This window comes from Drosophila sulfurigaster, chromosome 2L (genome assembly GCF_023558435.1).
Source record: "Drosophila sulfurigaster albostrigata strain 15112-1811.04 chromosome 2L, ASM2355843v2, whole genome shotgun sequence".
NCBI lineage: Eukaryota > Metazoa > Arthropoda > Insecta > Diptera > Drosophilidae > Drosophila > Drosophila sulfurigaster.
This window is the reverse complement of record NC_084881.1, coordinates 25,751,807-25,762,578: the sequence shown is the minus strand read 5'-3', so window position 1 is coordinate 25,762,578 and position 10,772 is coordinate 25,751,807. Positions and strand designations below refer to the sequence as shown.

Here is a 10,772-nt window from a genome sequence, read left to right as displayed (position 1 = left end):
TGGGCTAGCAATTTAATATATACAGCCAAGAATAAGTTAAAAAAAAATATAATATCCAATTATTCTAATGAAATGATTTTCAAATAAAATAATGTATTACTTTCAATTGTATTATTCGTAGTATTATTCGAATTATATACTGCCTATATAATTCGAATAATACTACGAATATATTATATTAAATATATAAAATTACGCTAGCATTAAATCTTATTACTAAGCATTAATGTTGGATACGCATAATTAATACACATTAATAGAATTGTTTTTATGATTGATATACAAACTAATTCTCGATTAAGTAGAATTATAACATATGTTATGATTAAATTAAATTTAATTATTCTGCATGAAAATTCTATGAAGTTGGGTAATTAAGAAGTACATCATTATTATTTACAATTTGATGATTTGAAGTTATATAGGAAATTAAGTATAAGGAAGTATATTTTATATATACATATATAATTTATATTTCCTAATTTCATTTAATCAAAGCAGGAAAATAAAATTATCATTATATTAAATGAAAATAACATCAGAAATATATAATTTAATATAAGCAATAATATATTTTTATATATGTATATATATATATATATAAATATCAATTTAATTCGAAGTAATATAAGAAATAATATATTATTCTTGTAATAAATAAAATAAAACAAACCATTAATTATAAAGACATGAAATATAAGCCATAATATATTATTGTGGCAATAAATAAATAATTAAATAAGATCTCACGCAATAATGTAAATTCTAAAGTACATAAAGAATAAATAATTGCCAATATTTTCCTGTAAATTGTTAGTTTATTTTTTGTTCCCCCAAGTTTGCGGTTCGCGCCGCTTACTCATGCGAGTAGCTCGCATCTTGTGATGCGTTTGCCAAGCCACAAAGGCAGACATAAGACAACAGACAACCTCATGCAATCCCATAGAGCACACGCAGCGCACACTCGAGACAGGATGAGAGTTGAGTGTGGCTGCAGTTGGAGTTGAAGTCAAAGTTAGTGTTGTGTTGGTTTGCCGGCAATGAGCGCTGCAAGTAAACAAATTCCAGGCATTACTCCCATTACTCATAATGGCAGCAGCCAGTCGGTATCCTCAGTCTCAGCCTCAGCCTCATCCTGAGAGCTGCAGCGGCACACCCGCCCATGTCGAACCCAAAAGCTGTTTTAAATCTCCGATTCATAACACAAAAATGGCAAAAGGAATGGAGAGAAGAAGGCCTTGCCTGCAGTTTCAGCCACAGCTTCAGCTACAACTTCAGCTTCAGCTGACCAAGAGCAACTGTGTTTCCTCCCCTTTGCTTCGGGGCTTGCTGTATCTTCAGGTGCTGTTTGATCATCGTCATCGTCTACACGATTGTCCATCGCATTGAAGATTGTGTCTGCCGCGATTGCCGTTGCCGTTGCCTTTGTCTTTTGCTTTGGCTTGAGGATGATCAAAACTGAAGCTGTGGCTGAAGCTGTGGCGGATGAGGCGTGTCCGCTTTGTGTGCTCGTGCTTTCTGCCAAAATATATAGAATGAAATATTTATCGCCATTAGAGCCTGATTAGCTGCGGGGCGTGTTATTGCCGTCTTTTCAGGTTCTTCGCGTTTTGTGTTGTGCTCTTTTTTTTGCCTTTCTTCATCTCTTGTTCTCTTCTATTTTTGGTGCTGTGCACTTAATAAGATTTTGCTCTGATTGAAATTTGATATGTTCATTCAATTGTGTTTGTGGCTCACCTTTTTTTTCCCAGCGTGTCAATAAACTGCCGCGATCACCTCGATAGTGGCCAATTAGTTACCTTGCTGGGCAAGTTAAAAGGGCAACTCTTTAAACTTGTCATCTCAATTTGTCATAATGAAAGTAGTTAGCAAGTGCTTAGAACTATCACACTCTCTTCTCAATGAAAACAACAGTCATCGTTGGTTAAGGTAACTAGTTAAAGAAGCTCAGACTTGTTTGGCATGCTTTCGAGTTCTTTTCTTTTTGGGTAATTCGCGAGCTTTAACATTCTTTTTGCCGTTTTGTGTAGAAATTAAATGTGATATTAGCTAATGGAAAGACTTTTTAAATTGAATTGAATCATTGAAAAACTTGAATCTTTAACAATTCCATAGACAGAATTGTTGCTTATTACTACATTTTTTTAATAAATTCTAGTAATATGTTATTGATTATATAATTTTTTCATTAATAATTTATGTCTTTTTACTGCATTTATAGGGTATCTTTTCGTAATTCATTTCATTTCTTCACAACGCACTCTTAACAAAATGTCGTATACTATTCGCCTAAAATTTAGTCAAGTTTCCCACCTTCTACATGCACTAACTGCTTTGCGCTGAAAGCTGTGCCACTGCTTTGCTGTGCAGGGCAACAAGCAGTTCATTCATGACGTTTACACTGCTTGCCGCACTCGAAGCGCACATTTCCGTTTCTTTTTAAATTCTTTTCCAACTCATTTAATGTGGAAAAAGGAAAGCAGCAATGCGCATAACTTGAAAGTTTTGGTTGTCAACAAGATGTTGGCCAATAGATTATGGCGTCTGTCTGCAGTATTTACTTAGTATTTAATTATTCCAATTTACTTTCAACAACTTGATATTCTGCATTAAGTGAATACATAATCTATATACATAAATGCATTTGCGCATTTCCCTTTAACTGCAGCTGAAGGAATGGCAAAGTTTTGCCGGGCTTGCAACTTTTGACAATAAACATTTGGCAGTATACACGCTGCGACATTTGCAACTTGTAAGTTTTTTGTGCGCCGTTTTTGTTTTTCTTAGACATTTTCATTTCTCACTTTTATGCACCGAAATTTTTCAATTCGCAAATCTCAAGTCAAGTTTTTTCTTGCCGCTGTTTTGACGCCTTCTGCTAAATTATGCATACAGGAGGAGCGAAAGAAGCCAAAAGATTCTATGCCACTTAGTGGCAAACAAGACGCGAGATTTTCTTTTGTTTCTTTTTGTTTATTTGGTGTGGCCAAAAAACTTTTCTTCTTGTTTTCTGGCACTTTTATTCCAGGCAAATTGAAAGCCAAAATAAAGGATTATAATCGTCCTCTTTTCTCTCCGTGCGTTTGTTTGTTTGAACTGTCGCGACAAATCTTTTTACAGTTTATTAATTTCATAATGGTTATTGTAGCTGAGCTGTTGTCTCCTTTTATACACTCAGTGTGTGTGACCTCGACCCTTCTGCTGCTGCTGCTGCTGCTGGCATTGTCGAAGTGATTTTCATCAACATTATCCATTTTCCGCATCAGCAGTTTGTCATTAATGAACTTGTGTTGTTGCTTCGCTGCGTCTGTGGTTGAGCTGACAAAAAGGAAAACCACTCTCGCTGTGACTCGAGTGGTTGCGTATGCTTCACTTTGCAACCACTTGCTGCTTAGTTAAGAAGCTGGTGGTGGGTGGTGAGTGGTGAGTGGGTGGGGGCTTATGGTTTAGTTAACCTCGAGGAATATCTTCATTTGGATCTAATCCAATTAACGCACTCTCAACGCAAGCATAATTTAGCGTATTCCTTAAGAGCGATTAAGTGCAATAAGCGACTAACTACTTTTAATCGCTTGAACTAACTTTTTTCTATACATTTCCCTTAATTAATTGGGTCGTTGGTCTTAGAATCGCATAGCTTACTTTCTTTACTATTGTTCTCTAATTGATGTTCTTCATTTTTATTTTATTTCAAAAGTACAAATACTTTGGCATACTTTTATATCTTCTTTATTGAAAATTAGATTTAGATTTCCTTTCATTTTCCTTTAATATTTATTCTATATTTATTTGACTTTTTCAATATTTAGTTCATTTTTTCTTGCCGCAAGGTTTTTAACTAATTTTACTTAAAGTTGATTAATCATAAATCTATTTTGTTTTCTATCAATTGACGTTTGATTTTGTGTTGAGATTATCTCTTCATTGGTGATTATCACACACTTGAACCCAAAGTGTGCCCACATTTAAAAGTATTTTTGTGCTTATCTTGAGGTAATTTCGTTCTTTGCATTCACTGAGTCATACTTAATAATCAATATTCATTCCATTATGTGTCGCAGTTTGCAGCTGGCATAATTATACAGGTGTCGCTGTGTGTGTGTGTGTTAGTAGCCGTATTAGCCAGGCTAAAAGCCAATAGCTGGGCGTTCGCAGTTAGACAGCCAGGTCAGCCAAGGCGGACAGACGCTAATTACTATAATTTTGTCAAGCGTTGTTCGGTTTGCACTACGCCCAACAAAGCTGTGCGATAAGTTGCACTTGCTGTTAACCACGTGCTTCAGCGCTAAAGTTTGTCAACACATGCAACTAAGGGAGGACACTGAGTATGACAGCACAGCAAACTACCCTGTAATGGGGCGCTAATTACATACAAATATTGTGAAAATGGTATATAAATAAGATTAACCAAAGAATTCTTAGTTAATATTGGATTGTTTTTATAGATCAAGGAGCGAGAAAGCGAGTTACTATTTTCAAAAAAAGCAAAGCAGCGCGGTGTTATTGTTAAAATATACCATATTAATATACTTATAAATACTAGAATATACCGAAAGCTAATATAGATATAATAATTTAATGAAAGCTAAACAGTGCACTATTATTCTTAAAATATAATAAATTAATATACAAAAAATACCAAAATATACCGAAGTCTAATTTAAGTATATTAATATACTAATAATACACTATAAGCAAAGAAGTATAGTATTAATCATAAACAATTAATGTACTGAAAAATACTAAAATATACCGAAAGCTAATTTTGGTATATATGTAAAATACTAAAATTTGTCGAAGTATAATATAATTACATAAATACTCTAATAATACAATTTAAGCAAATATGTGCAGTATTAATCATAAATAATTAATATACTAAAAAATACTAAAATATACCGATAAACTTTTATATTCAAAACATTCCATAGTATGGAAAATATCGCAGATTGTCAGCTAAAGCAGCTGAGACTTTGAATTACCTAAAAAGAAAATTGAATTCTTTATAAAATGAAATAATAAAAATTATGCGATGCCCTTTAAATGTATCCATATTCTTTAAGGTTTCAAACGAATTTGTCATATATATCGAAGGATAGCACTCATAGAATCTTAAGCTAATCTACTCCCTTAAAGCCTTGCACCCAAAGGGTATTAAAAAGTTTTACTGCGGGTCAGCTGGGCCAGCGCAACAGTGTAATTAAGCAGCTCAGCACAGCTTGCCTGCAACTTGCAACTGTCGCATTGCCCCCAGCTGTGGTTCCCCTTTCTCACCCCTCATCCCTCACCCCCTAGGGCTTCACCACTTGGCACTCAATTTGATAGAGCGCAAATGATTCGAGATAAGATTATTAATCGCAGTCTTAGTCTTTATTGAGCCAATCGTACGTTTCGCTAAGCGAGATAACTTTGTCGTTGATAATCTCCTTGACCTTCAGTGCAAATATGAAATCCAAATGTCCCCACGTGGGATCCTCGATCTCAAAGAGCGTATGCTGTGACAGATATTGCGGCAGTCGAGCAATATCCTTCAAGTTGGCCGAACCATCCGCAGGTCCTGCATACAAATAGACTTGCGATGTGATTTGGGTTAAATCGTAAGCTGGCGGCTCTTCGGTGCCATATTTGGCCAGATTCTTTTTGCGTCCCCAATCGTAGCGACGGAATTCGTTGGACACATACGACTGAATGAAATGAATGCCCTGATTGGTGGAGATGCCAGCCGGATGCGTTTCGGCCACTTGTGGCAAGAGTGTTGCATTCAAATTGCCCAAGTCACCGCCCCACATAATGGCAAGTGTTTTGCAATAGCTGAGCAGATACGGATCGTTGCTGCAAACAGTGTCCAGCACACGTTGAATCACCTCATTCCATGGCAAAAATACCTGATTCTGCAACAACTCAGCGCCGATGCCCGGCGAACCGACGTAGGGAGCCAAACCGACGACAGTTCCCTCGGTCACGTTGCCCATGAAGATGGGCGGTGCCAGCATGTGGGCAGTTTTAATCTTGGCATTGTACTCCGGCCGAAACGAGGCCATCACAAAGAACGTGGTGCAGCCCTGCGAGTGACCCACATAGTGCAGAGCCTTCTCTCCGGTTAGCTCGAGTATGTAGTCAATCATCGCTGGTAGATCGTAGGCGCCAATTTCGTGCCAACTAAATGCCCAGAAATTGGGATGATTGATATTAATTTTCGTATTGTTACGCGAATATATATTGCCACGGGCATTGCCCAGCCAGACATCGTAGCCCCTGTCCGCATAGTTGTAGGCCAGCGCATTGTCCGGCCCATTGAGCAGGAAACAATCGGAGCAGCTGAAGAGTCCATGCTGGATTAACACCACCGGACGCTGCACCTCCTCATCCTTGGCATTATTGTCCAGCTTGGGGGGAGTAGGGGATGCGGAACATGTTCAGCACATAGCCATCCTCCGTTTCCACAAAATGCGATTCACCTGGATAGCCATGCGATTGAATGCGTTCAGCCTGAGTGTGAAACATTCGCATTACAGTCAGTTCCTTTGCTTTGCTTTGCTTTCATATGCTCACTCACCGAATTCTTGAGTCTCTTAAATGGTATATCGATAAAATCACTCTCAGTTGCCCGGGGTATCCTGGCAGCCAAAGCAACTGCTGCAGTCACAGTCAGGATCACAAGGAATTCCTTGAGCATTTTGCAACAGTTCAGCAAAGTTGTCGTCGTACGACTGAACTTGACAAAAATTCACTTGTAGTTTTGTTGCAGGCGAATCTAATCTATTGATTTGCAACTCGAGTGGCTTTTATTTTTATTTTTTCTTCTTTTTGCTATGCGATGCGATAAGACTAGCACAATTTCGAGTTTCGATTTGAATTCCCATTCAGATAATCCGTGTGCGCCATGTGAGAGAGATTTATGTGCTTCGCTCTATTCGGCGATGAGATTACGCCGCTCGACATGCTTCTGTATTTATGTCGATAGCAAGCGGGGGGGTAAACGATCCAGTTAATTATTGGCATTTGTGCGCCAGCAGAAAAAAAAAACATACCGTAAATACTGCTAATTATGACAGAATTGTTCGAATCGAAATAGTATCAGTTGTTGCCACAGTTTTATGGCAACTGATAATCGCAACAGCTGCAGTCAAGATTCACATGTTTCTACTCCATATTTCTTCAGATAATTCCAATTAATTCTTTCACAATTTATACGTATTTTGTTTGGAAAAACAACAAGAATTCATTCAGCATTTTCAACTGCTTTATTTCGTTAGTTAATACCAATTGATTGTTCGTTAAATTTATGAGCTTTAAGCAAATAAAAGCACCGTGTGGGGCTTTTGTAAAGTCTTTTGAAAAAGCTTATTGATTGACTTAACACCTGATCCACTTTAAAATATGAAAAAAGTCTATAAATTGCATTGAATGAGACAGTCTTTAACTCAACAAATCCGTGGCGATTCTCGTTTTAATTCGCGAAAATAAGATTATGTTTTTATAATTATTTTGATTGGATTTTTGTTAGTTGTAGATAAGTTGATAATGAAAGCTCTTTAAAGATTGTTCGCTAAACATTGTAGAGCTTGTAAAGTTCATGTGTTTTTATACTCACAAGTAAATTTTAAATTCACTGCAACTTTATTCAAAATTTCAAAAGATATAGATATTTTCATTTTTTTATATATTCTTTTAGATATTTTGATGTATTTAATATTCTTGATAAATTATATTATTTTTGATATTCTGTATTAATTTTTTTTTTCGTATGCAAATGTCAAAAGTTACCATTCGAGCTTGAATAACAAATTTCATGATATTTGCAATTCACAATTTTAAACAATTTAATGCAGTTTTAGACCACATAAAATATATTTCAAATAAATTTGTTATTTTTTTATTCATGCTGGCATACATTTTAAATACATTTTGTTTGCATATACCAGAAGAGAAAAAAAAAGCCAAAATTGCCAAAAGTTAGCATTCGAAATGAATGGCTAGAGTTTGCATAACAAATTTCAAGGTATTTCCCAGTCTCCATTCGAACTGCGAAAAGTTTTCTATTTTTGGCTTAGATTTTCAATCAAGAAACAAAGTTGCAATGAGGACAAACCTAACCACACATCCTCTCCAGCTCTCAGCTCTCAGCTCTGGGGGTAGCTCATGGAGGTATGCATGAATTGCTTACGTCTGCCTCGTGAGGGAATTGTTGGTTATGGCGAGGGGGGAAGGGTGGAGTGGGCGGGGCAGTAGGAGGAGGAGGAGGAGGAGGAGTAGGAGGTGTAGTGGCTTTTGTGCGACTGCATCTGTCGTTTGATGAGCGCGAAATACGCGTATCTCGACGAGTTGCGCCTGAATTGCTGCGATTTTTGTGTTACGTGGAGTGCAAGTGCTTTGCATGTGTGTGTGCGAGTGTGTGTACGAGTGTGTGTGGCAGAGCGAGATTGGCAAAGCCACAGACTGCAGATGCAGACTACCAGGCTACAGGCAACGACAACAACAAAAACAACAACAAAAGTAGTAAGAACTCATCCGAGCATTGAGGACCACCAATGTCTGTGGCATTGTCAGGCCAACACCGAAAACGTGGTATGTGCACAACAGGAAAAAAAACAGAGAAAAGAATCAGATACATGTATAACTAGAGCAACCGAGCGAGAGGGGGAAAAGAAAGTGAGAGAGAGAGAGAGCGAGAGTAATGGCAGTGCTGATAAGCCAAACGTAAATGCGGTTCATTGAAATTATGTGAAGTGGCGTAGCAAAAATGGAAATACATTTCATTGCAAATTGCAAGGCACACAGAAAAAACTGCAACATTACGAGTAACGCAGCGCGCGAAGAAGCGACTGTTTGATTAGCAGATACCCTGTAAAGGTAGAGTGTACAGAGAGGAGGCTAATAAAATTACGAGGAATTGATAACGAGCTAGTTTAGCCTTATAGTTGATAAATACAATTGTAAGAAGTTTGACACTTGAATTAAAAATTGTGTAAATAAAATATATTTGTAAAAATCCAGCCTTATTGTACGATCAAATTATGATATATTGACTAAAAAGGAAAAGCTTCTAGGTTTTACCGTTTGGGTTGTGTGTTGAAAGTTTAGTGAGTCAATCAGTTACTCATCTAAAAATATAAAAGAAACACAGACTTTTTTATCGTTAGTCAGACTAATTATGTTTGACTCACAAATGTTTAAGTAATTCATTCAGTCAGTTAGATAAATAAATATACATATACAAGTTTTATTGAAACTGTGAATATAAGAACATGGAAGATGAAATCTGCTTGTTTGATTGTTATTCACACTAATTAAACTTGATTTATAATTAGAAAATTCTCCTTCATCAACGCATTTATGCTCTAAGATTTGCAAATTTCAATTATCGAAGATATCCAAAATGCACAAGAATTGTTATTAGAATATACGTCAACAAATGAAGAATTGTTTTCCTAAATTTACCTACACAAAGCTCATAACATTTTTAGCGATCGTTATATCATCATTTCAAGTTTGTTTAATTTACTTTCGTTAAAAATATTTTCTCAGCACTTGCCGTTTCTCTCACTCTTGAACTTGAACAACTTTTGGCTTGCACTTTTATAAGCCTACAGGGTATTCAAATAGTTATGAAGTGGCAACCATTTTTGGGATGTAGCAAACGTGAGACGGAGCCCAGACAGTTCAAGGTAGATTCGTGAATTGTTTGCGGTCTGGTTGCAGTTGCAAATGCAGAGGCAGCAGCTGAAGGTGAAGCTGTTGTGGCTGCTACATTTTGCACTTGCTGCAACTATGGGCTCTCAAGTACTTAAAATGCCACGCCACGTAATTCAATCAGCTTGCAGCTTAATTGGCTGCTGATGGAGGAGCGACAACTGTGTTTGCTCAATAATCGCCAAATGCCTGTAAAATTACTTTTTTGTTCATAGGCAACAACAACCAAAGAAATGAAAACAAAAAGCAGAAAACCCAAACAAGAAAATCAAAAAAGAAACTGAAATGAAATCATTGAAAACCTTTTTGCACAGGTCGTTGCCAAAATCGTTTAAGCCTCTCAAAATCGTGACTAATCATAAATCAGAGAAAAAAAGTAATGTCTTGGCCAAAGCCTCAAATGTATCTATAACCAAGTAGCCAAGTGCCCAGGTAGCCAAGTATCCAAGTAGTCGAGTAGCCAAGTGTTAACCGTCTGACAAGACGTCAAGAGGCGTTGACGATGACGACGACGACGGCGACGGTAACGATGGCACAACGTGTCAAGTTTATGTTAATGGCCTAAAGTCAAAAAGCCACTTACAGACAACCTGCACATGAGTTGGCTATAATACGAACACAAAGACTGCGGCTATTCGGCCCGTAACTTAGCCCTTTTGCTTCTTCTTTAGCTTTTGCTGCTGGCTATGCTTCGACTTGCCACACACGACGCCTCGTCGTTGCAAGGCCATCCGACCACTTGCCTTGTTACCAATTATAAATTAACTTCATTTATTGATTTCGTCTCCATTTCAACAATTTGACGAAGGATCTCTCGAGCTTTGGTCGTTGTCATGCCTTCTGCACACCTGAAAACCACGAAAGCAATTCGCAAGCGAGAATATCTTAATTAGTTGCGGCTTCTAAGCTATTTTCCGAAAATCATCCCAACTTCGCATAGCAAATCAATCATTAACAGCTCAGCTTTGGTAGCTCAGAATTGAAATTCAACACTAGTAAATGGTATCAAAAATCTACATTAAAAAGAAATGGGGTTTAGTTGCCAAATCAATCAAATTCCAGTGGTAATTGATCTTGGC

The 10,772-nt window shown here is 37.1% G+C and overlaps 1 protein-coding gene across 1 annotated transcript; it reads right to left on the bottom strand.

Annotated features, from left to right (window-relative positions):
* Nucleotides 1–5,344: 5,344 nt before the first annotated feature.
* Nucleotides 5,345–6,722, bottom strand: LOC133850615 (lipase 3). Its single transcript, XM_062286741.1, is given in 3 exon segments — nt 5,345–6,392; nt 6,394–6,489; nt 6,557–6,722. Coding segments are annotated over 3 exon segments (1,245 nt in total). The 5' UTR covers nt 6,677–6,722; the 3' UTR covers nt 5,345–5,363.
* Between the last annotated feature and the right edge of the window lie 4,050 nt (nt 6,723–10,772).